General features: G+C 40.7%; 2 protein-coding genes across 2 annotated transcripts; one reads left to right on the top strand and one right to left on the bottom strand.

Moving 5' to 3' along the window:
* The first annotated feature begins 62 nt into the window (after positions 1–62).
* MRPL47 (mitochondrial ribosomal protein L47) lies at positions 63–3,090 on the top strand. The gene is made up of 7 exons (XM_042881244.1): positions 63–163; positions 313–458; positions 785–845; positions 1,122–1,218; positions 1,885–2,015; positions 2,313–2,408; positions 2,796–3,090. The coding sequence occupies exons 1-7, from the start codon at positions 63–65 to the stop codon at positions 2,911–2,913; spliced, it is 750 nt and encodes a 249-aa protein (XP_042737178.1). The 3' UTR covers positions 2,914–3,090.
* Positions 3,091–4,318: 1,228 nt separating this feature from the next.
* Positions 4,319–13,931, bottom strand: ACTL6A (actin like 6A). Its single transcript, XM_042881243.1, has 14 exons — positions 13,814–13,931; positions 12,311–12,387; positions 11,949–12,123; positions 11,264–11,364; positions 10,010–10,107; positions 9,225–9,319; positions 8,903–9,009; positions 8,727–8,816; positions 8,467–8,528; positions 8,094–8,208; positions 7,648–7,728; positions 6,517–6,612; positions 6,137–6,223; positions 4,319–5,617 (listed from the first exon to the last, which is right to left on the bottom strand). Exons 1-14 carry the CDS (start codon positions 13,836–13,838, stop codon positions 5,537–5,539), a joined length of 1,290 nt encoding a protein of 429 aa, XP_042737177.1. The 5' UTR covers positions 13,839–13,931; the 3' UTR covers positions 4,319–5,536.
* Positions 13,932–14,011: the final 80 nt, after the last annotated feature.

Here is a 14,011-nt window from a genome sequence, read left to right as displayed (position 1 = left end):
GGCAGAGCGTCACCTCTACTTCCGGCGCTCTCGAGAGACACCATCCGCGGCGCCGAGGGAAGATGGCGGCCGCCACGGCGATGGCCGCCCTGGGTCGGCGCCTCGCGGTTGCGCTGCGGCTGACGGGAGCGCGGCCGGGCCCGGCGGCTGCCGGCCTGCCCGGGTGCGTACAGGGCGGGGGGCTGCCGACAGGGCCGGGCTGGAGGCGCGGGTTGCGGCGGGAGTCCCGGGGAGAAGGAAGGATTCGGGCTGTACGAGCGGAATGCTGTTTTTTTCCTATGAAACGTCGCTTTTCCTTTAATTGCTACACAGCTTCACGCAGAACCGGTGCCATGAGAGCCTGGCGCAGGCCGAGCCCCTCTGCCACGCAAGGCTTCTGCACACTACGCTGCCTCGGAAGGGCCTGGAAGAGTTCTTCGATGACCCAAAAAACTGGGGAGAGAAAACAGTGAAGTCCGGTGAGTGCCTTCAGCGCTTCCGATCCTCTGTGTGAGGCGTCGGAGTATGACAGGATCTGTGTCCAAATGCACAGCGCTGTAAGAATTTGTCGCAGAGCTTTCCTGGTTCCTGGCCTTGAGCAAACACAAAGGCACAGTGCATTTTCAGTGTATTTACATCACCAAAACAGAGCTGAATATCCTACAGGGTGGCTTTCAGAGATATGGCACTATTTCAGCAAGACAATACTTGTTAGTAGCTGAGGCTGCAAAGAGCTGCTTATCTTTTCAGAGTATGAAAACTTGATTCTTCTAAATCAGTGGGGTTTTTTTACTTTATTTTTCAGGGGACGCATGGAATATAAAGCAGCTAAGGGCTAAGAGCAGTCAAGACTTGCACAAACTTTGGTAAGTTCTGTCAAAGTAGCTTCTCTTCTTTAAAAGCAGCTCTTTTATGATGTAGTGTTAACACTTCCCACCCACACCTTTTCTTCAAGTGAACTCATTTCCCTCAGCCTCATGCTGTAGGTTGGATGCTATCTGCTGACTGCCTCCAGTTGTCAGTGTCTTTGCTTTTTTTTTTTTTTAATTAAAATTTTACAGGATACAGGGATGTAGGCTGGATAACTCTCCTCTCTTTCTGTATCCAAACATTATTTTAAAGCACTGTATTTTCTGATCTAGGTATGTCCTACTAAAGGAAAAGAACATGCTTTTAACTTTAGAACAAGAATCAAAACGACAGCAGAAGCCCATGCCAAGTCCAGAACGATTAGAAAAGGTAACTTTTGTCATATGAGCTGAAAATGTAACTTAAGCAAAATTGCTGCATGGAAGGTGAAGTGCTTTCAGGCTTGCTAAAGACCATTTCTGAATTTCTTTTTGTTAGGATGAATACACATGCTTTGCTCAAGCAACACAGGGGGAAGGACTCTTCACTTGTCATAGAATAAATATTTGTGTCTTTACTCACTGAAGCTGCACTAGAGGATTTCTAGAAAATTCTTGAACATTCTCTACAGCTTTCTAACCAGTCAGTGGGCACGAAGCTGTAAGCAGACAACAAGATACAAGCTATATTAGCAAGAGGCTATTACAAGTCATCTGACAGAAATGCATACAGCTGCTATTTGCTTCCTCTGCTCCCTTCCTTTCCCTGCTCCAGAGCTCTCTACTTTCATCACTATCAGCAGTCGCTACTCTTTAATGTTCACACCTCCCCCCATCTGTTCTATTTGTAACTTAGCTTTGTAAAGCACCCATTTTCTAGTATGCCAGCATATAAACCCAATTAAGCTGTTTCACTTAGCCACAATTGTGAAAATACAATGGAGTTCCTAGCTGATTTTAGCTATGCTTTCCTTTATATTTTGTCAGATATCCATTTGAGATCTTTAAGTTGTAAGCAATGTGCTTTGTTGGTCCTAAAACCAGCTCTTATTTCCAGGTACAGAAATCTATGAAAAATATTGACTTGGTTGTCAAAGAAAGAGAAATTGCTTTGAGACTTCTACAAACTGGCCATGAAAAGCCAGTACCTGGAGAGTGGAGAAATGACTTCTTGGGACGCACCTACTGGTATGGAAAAGATAACTTCTCCTTCATACATTTGAAGTTCTCCCATGGTATCTCTCTTGGTCGAGAGAAGATCTGTATATTGCATTGAAGCATGTTTGCTAGTTGCATTTAGATGATGCTTTATTTACTTTCATATGGCTGTAACATGCTAAGTGATTCTGTACCTAAACTCAACCATTAATTACAAGTTCTGGGCTGTACTGATCAGACCGTGCTTTCAGCCAAGAATTTTCTATCAGTGTCTTGGAATTCTACCAGACTATGCATTCTATAATCACTTCTGTGTGTCTTTAACAGGTATTCATACAAGGAATGGCCAATACCATGGTACCTGAACAAGAAATACAAAAAAAGGAAATTTTATTATTTACCTCATGTGAACCGCTTCATCAGGTAAAACATTTGTCAATTGAAAATACTTTTCTGTTATGTTCCTCCTTTCACTTTTCAAGGAATTTTTTCCTTTAAATAGATAGTAGACTGAAAACAAGGCTTTTATCAATTGCAGTTTGTTCTTATCTTAGTTAAGAGATTTAACTGCTTATGAAGTTGAAATCTAAGTCATTTCATATGCAAAATATGCAAGGTGCCCCCTAAGACTGTAATCGCTGTAGAATTCAAAAGCAGAAGGTATTAAGGAGTCTGCTTTGCAGGCATTTCTGCTTATCAAAGGCAAATTAATCTAATACTGAAGTCATACTCAGTGGGAGCCTCTATTTGATTAGTGAGTTTATTAGGGACATTGCAGTCTCTGTTTCTAACCACACTACTTTATTTCAGGCTTAGACTTGAAAAATACTTACGTCTAAGGAACAGAAGGCAAAACTTAGAGAAGAAGAAGCAGAAACTCTTAGAAAAAAAATTTCCTCACCTTGCTGTAAAATCTCAGAGCCAGTAACATCCTGAAGAGTGCTGCAAGCAATTGTCTGAGTGTCTTTGCGACCGGAACATGGAAACAAGTTTTGAAGCCAGTGAACAACTTGACTGAGCATTCCCTCACGGCCTCTATCTCAACTTAACCTAAATTAAATTTGTGATTTGAAATTAAAGAGCTGCTTCAGTGCATAACTCAAAAATTAATCGTAACACTTATTTGAAGAAACATTCGGAAAGCTATACCTTAACCAAGTACTATAAAGTGAATCATACCTTACTAACAGTAAAAAGCAGCCAGACGAAAGTATGAAGTGTAAGGGGGTATTTAGCTGCTTTAGTTTAACAAATCTGTACTAAAAACAGAGTTTTATGAGAGCATCTGAAGCTCACATCCCATACCTTGTTCCCTGATCTTCTATGGCTCTGGAATCATCACCTGTTATGTGTATGTTCTACATAAACACACAGGGAAAATACACTGTTATTAACTGAGCTCTTCCAATGAGCTGCAAGGAACTTTTCCCTACTGTGAATCTGGCTCTTTAACAAAGATCAAATATTTAATATCAGCTTTTAAAAAAATGCAGTCTTCATACCTACATTTCTAGATTTTGAATCCAGACCATTTCAAACACAGGTGCGCTGTTATTTTGCAGTAAGCCAAGTGTAGGAAGACTGGCAGTAGTCTTCTCTGCAATTGAAGCAGAAAGGTAAGGAACCTTTTCCTTATCTATTGGTCTCACTTGGTGGTAAACACTACTTCATGGCAGCTTTTAACCTTCAGATGAGATGGTGTAAAAATTTAGAATAAAACCACCTTCTCAATAATTTACTATGCAGTATAATCTGATAAAACAGTAGATACTCCAGGGCAACAGAAAATGAAGTAGATAAATCTATCCCCACCACTGAGACCTTCAGTTAATTCTCTACGTTACACAAAATACCTACTTCATAGTCAGAAACTCTTTAAAATGGTGATAAAGCCCCAGAAAATACTTTGCTCATCATGAAGTGTTAGGCCATTCACAGATACTGCCATTGTACTGTAGTTTTATAATGATACAAAGTAGATAATCACTGAAACTTACGTGCATGCCACAGAAGAAAAGCCTGGAATTTACATTCAATTCATGGAGAAACAAACAAGGCACCTACTTTCTCTCCTCATTGTAACTTCTAACACAGTTCTGACCTGCTAAGATGCAAGTTCAGCTGACATTTCACATTCTACTTGAATGCAACCTCAATCAAGTCTTTTCCTTCCCAGCTTGACAACAGCAAGCAGTTTGTCATGCAGTGTAGCTGACTTAAGTTTGCCTCACTTGCTGACAGAAGTATAGTTTGTCAGAAGCTTCAGAAACGTGAAGCAAGCAACTTCATCCAAGAATCAAATGATGTGTATTATGGTATGACAAAAAACAGGCTGTTTTGATAAATTACTTTATTGCTTGGAGGTAACATGAAACTTCTCATCTAGAGGCCCCATCCCTATTTACCCTTGAGGTTTTCTAGGATACTGAAAATGTAGCAATTATTGTTCACATATTTTTATATCAGTTAAATGCTATTTGGTTTCTCACAGCCTTTAAAATGAAGAGCAAAACTCCACTGTGCCACAATACAGAACATCACACAGCTGTGAAATAGAGTAAGCTAAACAGCAACACAGAGCTGCAGCTTAATAACAGTTCCTGCTGGAAAAAAAAAAAAAAATCCCCTGCTTCCTCTGCCTGAGCACACACACCTCATGCCAAGTGCAGGCACTTACTGACCTTGCCAAGTCAGCTAAGGGAGCTAACCCAGCAGTAAACAAATTGTGACTGCACCCCTAAGTTACAGTTCATTTCAAAATGTAAAGCCACATCCTGAGGTCTATGACTATTCTGCCAGTCTTGGAAAGAATTCTCTGCCTTACATTCCCTGTCTCTAAAAAGCTCTGCTTCTCATCTACATCACTAAGGCATTCAGCATGTTATATACATTCTTAGAAACTAGCTGGAAAGCAGTAATGATTTACTGAATGAAATTGCTCCATAATGGAAAATTAGCAGACCAGTGTGTAATACAACATTCACTAAATGGAATGTAACACTGTCATCAGAGGGTAGAAATTCACTCTGAACTGACCCACCTGTAGCAGATTAGTAAATACAAACTCTGATTTTTAAAACAGAAGAGTAACTTTCTCTGCAAGTACTCACAAGGTTGCTCAAATACAGAAGAGCAAGTTTTATTTTTGAGAGAAGAGCAATTTAAGGCCAAAGTACTAGCAAAGGAAGACTAATATGTGAAAGTAGGGCTTTTTTTAATAAAATGGTGCAGGCATTTGCAAGGTTATGCCTCTGTTGGTTAACTTGTAAAGCTATTCCCAGGAAAAGATACTAGAGAAAATAGACATTTATACAAAATTATAAAATACTTGTTATACGAATTATTGCTTTACAAAGGACATAAACATCCTTTTTCTATGATAGTACCAATTAGGTCTCTCAAAATCTCTAAGGTTTGTTAAAAATGGAACCTGAATTATGCAAAAAATCTAATATAAACTTTCTACAAAAAAGTCCATCCCATTCCTGAGTATGCTAAAGCTATAAGTCAGAAGAAGCGCTGAGGAAGCAGCAGTTTTCACAGCAAGAGGTTTAAGGACATTTTCTTTCTACACATTGTTTCCCTCCTTCTTCATATTCTTGCTTAGAAATCCACATTTGTTGAAAAGTACCCTACAAAAACAAAACAACAACAAACCAGAAACATGAAGGTTAGGAGAAATGTGCTTCACTTTTCATTAATGTAAAGATTTTCTTGTTTTCCCATCAAGTAAAGAAAGAGGATTTGACTCCACATGCTTCAGTCAATTTCCTTTGATTTTTTCCCCTACTGGAGATTAAACTCAGATTGCAAGCTGCAGTACCCAAAGCTGATTTCAGTCTGATACTGCTACAGGAATTCCTACAAACCATTCCTACGTTCAGTAACCTGGACAATCAAGTTCATGGACACAATAAGGAAACAGACTTGCAACCTTCATGATGCACTACCTACACAATATTTTTAGACACCGTATTTCAAGCCTGCACACTGCCATTAAATACAGAAGAAGGTGGCCAGTTACATTCCGATCAACCGGAAAAATTCAGATAATTATTGCTCCATTAGCATGAACTCTTCAATGCATACTTATCTGACCTTAATTTTTTGGGCAATACTGCTGCATAATGTAGTAACATGGGTTTACTAACCAAAGAAGCCAAAATTGAACCACCAATCCACGAGCTGAACCTCCGCTCCACTGTGGTGTTGTTTGCTATCAATTTCAGACGCATGCTCTGCATAGAAAATGAAGTAAAACAAAAGAAAGAAAATCAGATACAAATTGCAGGAAGCTGGTGCCCTTTAGTAACGTGAGGACAACACAAAGAACTATGTGCTAACATGCAGGTGGAAAAGATCAATCTTATTCAACTTACAACAGAGCTCATCTCCCTGCATTTAGAATCCAAGCAAAGCTATGCTGCAGCAGAAGTATATGCCATTTTTATCTCGTCTCCTAACAGAGGCCATTAGCATATGCAGCAGAAAAGCCAAATGATAAATAACAGAATTTGAAGAGTTGTCTTACCGGTGGAGTTTTCTGAGATAGCTCTCTGTTCAATCTGTCTGTGAAACTTTGTATTAGTGTGTTCCCTCCTGCTACAATCACACTGCCATAGAGGCCCTGAAAAGAGAATAAGAAACCTACCTTAATTCCGAAATCATTCTGAAAACAACTTTCATACAGCACAAAGGAATGACATGCAAACACATGTAATCAAAAACAATAATGCATCATTTCATATAAACAATACTACCTCTCACAATACAATTTATTACTCATGTGAAAAACATCTCATGAGAGCTCAATAACATACTATACAAGGAAGATAGGAGCTGTGATTAATGATTCTAAATGACTTCACAGAATATATCCTTCTGTTATAGAGCCCTACAGTCACACATATATTCTCTATCCAAGCTATTGGTTTCCTTTCAGCTGAATCACGGAATTGAGTTGGGAAGGTCCCATAAAGATCATTGACTCCAACTCCTGGCTCCAAGGGACTCCCAACTGGATGTTCCAATAGCAAAGGAAAAAATCTGAGAGCGCTCTTAAGTTTTCCATCTTGCTAATGCTGCACACTAACACTGAACACAAATCGTGCTCTAGTTCACACAGCCTGACACCCTTGTTAAGAGGAAGTTTTTCAATCTACCCCCCCATGCACTGCACATCAAACCTGAGTCTTTTCAAGTTGAGTTCTGAGAATGTGAGAACGATGTTTAAACCAAAAGGTTTTCCTTTAAAACCTCTTCCCTTCCTTTCACTCACACCCAGAAGTTCCACTCAATTGGTTACGTTTAAGAAATACATTTGCCAGGCCGATGCAAGAAAACACGCAAAGTATGAAGAAAAATGCCAATCCAATGTGTAATCTGAGGCCAATCCAATGCACATTACTCAAGCTCAGTCAGAAACAGACATTAGCTACTTACACAGATAGAAACACTGAGTTTAAGTCCAACATCCTGACTTAGGAATTTTGTAAAACAAAACGGTAAGCCTACATTGGTATTCCCAAATACATCATACTTACAGCATTACTATGCATTACCACTATCCTAGGAAATTCATTCTCCTTTATCACCCACATCCGAGTAAGAAAAACAGAATCAGTGAAATCTGTGCCTTAACTAGGACATGGCGAGCACTTACCGGCCTGATGTCTATATCACACATCCCAACGCTTGTCGTGACAACGTGACTCACACCCAACATCGTGTTACCAGATAAACCCTAAAATTAAAATCAGTAATTCACACATTTTCACTTCAAACAAAAAAAAAAAAACCAAAGTGCATAAAAGGCCCTAATGAGCTGAACTCATCTAATTTATTGAAGAGAGCAAAACACTGCAATGGAAAGTGAAAAACATTCTTGTTTTCCCAAGAAACATCCAGCACATCTCATTCTTGAACTACATTTCTTCTGTTGCTTTCCCAACCCTAACAAGTCAACACAGAGCAAATTAACTGATAAGAGAACCACAAGATATAAACACACACACAAATCAGGAAGTTAGGGACACCGTACAAAGGGAAACCATGTAATAAATCACTGATTTAAAGCCTCCTCATTGTTACATATCATAGTTGTTTTACCTTTACATTAGAAGGGTCAAATAATCCCTCAGGAATTTTTAGACGCTCAGCACCAAAGTCACAGTTATAGCCATTGGGGAACTCATAATGAACTGTTGGCATCTGTGCAGCTACCCTAGAGCATTTAGAAAGCAACACATTAAAGTACAGTGTAAACAGAATATTATCTAAGTAGCATTATAAACCAGTGAGAATACTGTGATTTCACTAAATGATGCTTTTGATAATATTATGATAATATGATAATATTAAATAAATAGATGTTATCTACCTTTGCTTCATCTCTAAATAAAACAAGCCAACAGCAATGAACAGCAAAGCATTCCATGCACAACTGTTAACTAATTTCACAAGGAGGAAAAGAGTGACATACTGTTCATCATAGGTTGAATCTGACACTTGGAGGACAGAAGCTTGGAAGTCCTGAATGACACACTAGGGAGATAAGAATTATATGGTTACAAGAATGTCAGTCAATAATTCAATAAAACTTACAGAACTGAGGTTTTTGGTTTTTTGTTTGTTTGTTTTTTTAAACATTTTCTAGTTCCCAAAGAAAACCTCACATACTTGCAAACAAGATTTTGTTATGGGATGCCCAGGGAGACTGAGTTGGAGAAGTGACATACTTACATTACACATGTAGTTGTGCCAAGACCTAGTGACCTGGGGTAACTTCTCTTTTCTTTTCCAATTTGCTGGTGAGCCCTCACGAACTGCCTCCTGAAGTTGAGGGGAACATAACCACGAGTTCACCATTTAAGCTCCTTCCCCCTCTCCCCAAACAAACACTAAATGTACTTTCCCACCTTTGAAGCAATCATATATGGAGGGATTATCTCTATATTCATTTCCTGAAACAGTTCTCTGCACTGCATAGTAATAAAGTCTCCTGCTAGTGGTGATTTTACAATACCTAAAAGATAAAAACAACAACCCATTCCATCAAACTCATAAAGTACTGAAAACAGAATGAACTCTCCCACATAGACACAGTTGGATGCTTGGTTGTGTTTCATTTTTCATATTTAAGGGAAGAGATACATTTAAAAGCAGTAGTTAAACTGTAAAAGTAGAAAACGAGCCAACTTGACTTTGATACTGCTGTGCTGTTATCCAAGACGACTTTACCTTGCTGAAGTACATATCCATCATGCACTGGGATAGCAGTGGTATGTGTTGCTCCACTATCCAAGATGAGACCTGTAGATCTCCCATTAGCAAAACTAGTCAAAACAATTAAAGAAAGTAGCGTAATTCTCATCTTAAAAAAGTAACATACAATTTAAGCATAATTAGGAATGCCAGTGTTTAATTCCTCAGCTCTACAATCCGGTTTGCTATTCTCCCAGGCACATCACCTTCCTACAGAGTGCACAACCCCATCGACAGAACACTTAGCTTTGGACAAAGATGGCAATCCAAGTCAATAAATCCAAGTCAATACTATTGGTAACCTCAATACACATTCAACTTATTTAGATTCTAAAGGTGAAAACATGCTATTATTTCAAAACAGCTACAAATACTCATCTTAAGGCTATGGGAACATGACTGTCTAGTTACAGTATTCAGTAGTTTGGACAACACTATTTTGGTCTTGTAGTGTTCTTACTCATGGTATAAAATGAAAACAAACTAACAAAAAAAAAAAGAGAGGGGAGAAAAAAAGGCAAATTAGAAAAAAAGACATCACCTCAAAGGGCAACAGCCAGATTGGGAGAACTTCAAAACTGAACTTAAAGCTCAGAAATCAAAGTTGTTTACTTCCTCCCTAGATGTTTATGGAAAACCTAATTCAAGGAAGAAAAATTAGACACTGTTAAACTAGGAGTTGCCTAGAATAGGTTTATGTAATTTCCACAGATTGAAAAAAAAAAACAACTAAAAACCCAGCACAACATTCCAAAGGATACGCTGTTAGAACAGCAGTTTTACACAAGAAAAAAGCAGGGATGTTGTAGTGTTCAAACATCAATTCAGTCAGTTTCTCACGCTTTGCTCTAGTATTCCACTAAAAGAAGAAAAAAAAAATACAAACAAGTAAATAAAAAGTAGTCATGCTTTTTTGAGGATCATTTGAGCATAATAAAAGAAAGCAAACAGAAGTGAAGTAGTAATTGGAATTATTAAAGCCAGAATTACAAATCAAATCAAAATTCTATCCAGAAATAGATTTCTAGTAATTTATTTCCTTAAAAACTTCATTATTCTAATACTATTTGAAAACATTAATGCATTCCTTCAACTTAAAAGTACAGAAAGCAAACATACAGAAAGCAGGCAAAATACTTGGATTACAGGTCTACTTTAACGCCTTCAGATCTTATGCCCTTCGAGTGTATCACCCTAATGTGACAGAAAGCACAGCAACAATAACAGAGCAGCAAAGCCTTTAGCTACAGCAAATAAGGACAAACCCAAACGCAGCAGCCATAGACACAGAAAGAAAAGAAGGTACTTATCTTTGGAAGCCTCAAGCACACAGGAATCCCCAGCAAAATACCCTCACCTTCACTGCCAGCCCTTAAGTGAGGTCTGGGAAAGGGTGCATCCTGGCTCCACCCCTTCTGGTCACTCAGATACATCACAAGCACCTGAGCTCTCCTGGGCTGCCCTGCCTTCCCACCAGGTGCTCAATCACTGCTTCAGGCTGTGACTTGGCATTTCCACTGCACTGACCATTACTAAATGACAGTAACTTTGTTCACATTTTTCTTCAGAAATCTGCATTCATCCACTTCACTTACATTACAGGGCCACTTGCAAAAATGAAATTAAAACTCCTCCACTGCACGTGTTACTCTGTCACATGTTAGATGGTAGGCTGAATGCAAAGATGGATTAAGTGTAACATGAGACATGCAGACAACTTTTTGCTTTTATTCTAGTCTGTTAAGTGAGAATATTATTTTTTATTTTATACTTTTTTTTAAATACATGAAACACAGTAACACATAGTAAGTACTTTCTAATAAAACTCATGAAAATTCTTTCAAATTGTTGGGATTTTTTGACATGTTTCTTACTGAGAATACTTTCCAAAACCCACACAGTACTTCAGTTTTAACAGCCATAACCTACAAGCCAATGTTGGATTTCTCCAAGACTAATGTCTGTAGATTCAGCAAGATCAAGACTCCTCAAAATGCAAAACTTCTTTTACTCACTGGTGCTTCAGACATAAGGACAGGATGCAAACTCGCTTCAGACTTAATATGCATCTTGTAAGTGTGATCCAAAATTGCCTGGAAACTATCCCAGTCTTCAACTGCAATGACATTGAAGCAAGCAGATTAGTTACTTCTAACTTTTGATCCACTTCATAAATCCACATAAAGGTTTCCTGATGCTTTTTTTCCCAAAGAGCTCTTCAGTCAAAAGCTGTCCTCAGCAGACCTATACCCCTCCTGCTTTGCCAAATTCTCTCTTTTTCTACAAGCATCATGATAGCAGATAAGTTATACAATAAAAGTCCACCGACGTAGTATGTACGCTTTATGTATTTTGTAAATCAAGTATCCATTCTGATGGCTGATAGCCTCTGTCCATACACGTTACAGGAACAATCTTAGGAACTATTTCCAAAAATTGCTTCTTTATTGTTTTATCAAAGGAGATAGCTAAATTAAAGCCATCAAATAAACAAGAATTTACAAGTCTCCCACTAAGACATAAAAATGCTCATTACTGTATTAAAATTTCTTTAGTGAAAGCAGAACCTTTTCTTTATGAGCCTGTTCTCTAAGGGAAAAAACAGTTGACATGTATAGCATCTGTTTACATGAAAGCTATGACTTTTTGTAGCCCAGCAATGGTATCTTAAAAATAGGTAAAAAAGACAGAGCACCATACTCATTCCATTTTTTAAAGGTGAAATGGCCTCCATATTTTCCCTTGGGACTCTCAGGGCATTGGTGTCTATGTAGTACGTTGGCCCCCCTTGTTTGCCTTTGTCACCATCTATCTCCATCAGAGTGCTGCCATTGTCTCTTTCTAGCACCACACCTATAGCTGTAGGAAAATCAACCTGTAAAGCAAAAAGTAAGATATCAATAAAAATTATTCATTTTCGTTGTGGGTTTTTTTTTTTTTGCTAAAAAATTCAGTTTTCCTTAAATACTAAGAGTAATAAACAGTATATTCTAGAAGCTTATAACTAACAAACAAGTTCTAAACCCCAGCTATAATTTCACTGAGTTCATAGAGATTCTTACCTTTGGACAGTCTTCGCCTGCATAGCCTGCTCTCACCGTATACGAGCCAATGTCAAAAACAAGAGCTCCAACTTCATCTGAAAAGATTGTTAACAAAGAGGTGGTAAATGATTATTGTGCTCTATTACAATCCTGACCTGAACTTTCTCTTCTGTCTACTTTGCTTGCCAGAAAAAAGCAAACAAAAAAACCCAACACGATAAAGGCATGTTTCCCAAGACAGAGAGAAACTTCTCTATTCAGAATTCAAGCTGAGAGCCATCAGGAGGTTCCAGATAGGCCGTAACTAGGACATTGCAATACCTTTCATTGGCATAAGAAAAAGGGTAATTTTAACAGAAGAGGGTTGTATCTAAATACAAGCTTGAGAAGTGAGTCCACATGAACTTCATGACATTCAACAAGGCCACATACGAGGTGTTGCACAGGACTTGAGGCTCAAGCAGCTGGACATGAGCTAGCAGTGTGTGCCTGCAGCCCAGAAACTAACAGTAACCTGAGCTGCATCAGAAGAGGGGTGGCCAGCAGGGTGAGGAAGGTGACTGCTCTCTGCTCTGCCTTTGCCAATTCCCAGTTGAAGTACCACATCCAGGCCTGTAGCCCCAAGCATAAGGATGAGGAGATGTTGGAGTGGGTGCAGAGGAGGGTCAAGGAGACAATCAAAGGGCTGAAGCACCTCTCCTGTGGAGAAAGGGAGCTGGTTTTGCTTAGCTTAGTGAAGGTTCCAGTGAAATCTTATTGTAGCCTTCTAGTACTTTAAGGCAGCTTATAAACAGAGAGAAACTGATTTTGTACATGGTTTGATAGTGATAGGACAAGGAGAAATAGTTTCAAAATAAAGGAAGAGATTTAGATCAGATGTTAGGGAGAAATTTTTCAGAGAGGGGAATGAAGCCCCGGCACCGCTGCCCAGAGCTGTGTGCCAGGTTCCTCGGCCCTGGGCAGCCCGAGCTGGAGGGGGCAGCCGGCACACGGCAGGGGGTGGCACAGGGTGAGCTTTAAACAAAGCAACGTGATCTGCGATGCACGGAAACAGACATTTGAGCGCCGACTCCGACACCAAGCTGTCAAAAACTCGCAAGAACCGAGGCAGGCCGGCATCGCACCGAGTCGGCCGGAACCCGAGCGTGGGCAGCCGGAGCCGGACACCCCAGCCCCGCAGGTTGGGGTGCCGCACTCCGAACCGCCCTCCTGCCCGGGGCTCCGATCTTCTACGACTTCTTAAAGAAATCCAAACCCTCAGACTCCCGCCCGGCACCGCAGCACCGCCACCAGCCCGGGGCCGCCTCTCGGCGGAGCGGTGCCGGTAGAGGCGCGGACGAGGTCCGTGGCGGCCTCCTCTTCCTCGCGCACAGGGCAGCGGCGGGGCCGGGAGCGGCGCGGCGGGAGGGAGCCGGGCCGGGGCCGCGCTGCTGCTGGGCCCCGAGGGAGCGGCGGGACGGGCGGGCACGCGGCGCCTCACGGGACGGCGCGAGCTCAGCGGTCTCGCGGTGCCGGACTCACCTCCGCCGTAAACGCCGCCGCTCATGGCTGCGCGCCGGCCGCTCTCCTCAGCGATGCAGCAACAATAGCAGTTGGGCCCTCGTCCCGCCGGCCGGCCCAGCACAGCTCGCAGGCCCGCGCCTTCCCGCCAATGGCAGCGCCGCTACCGTCCGCCCACCCACCCGCTCGTCAGCGCGGCATCCAACCGAATGGCTGCGC

This window comes from Lagopus leucura, unplaced genomic scaffold, assembly GCF_019238085.1.
Source record: "Lagopus leucura isolate 7727_CA_CO unplaced genomic scaffold, USGS_WTPT01 Super-Scaffold_100029, whole genome shotgun sequence".
Classification (NCBI taxonomy): domain Eukaryota; kingdom Metazoa; phylum Chordata; class Aves; order Galliformes; family Phasianidae; genus Lagopus; species Lagopus leucura.
Note: the sequence above shows the minus strand (reverse complement) of the source record. Positions and strands in the feature narration are given on the sequence as shown.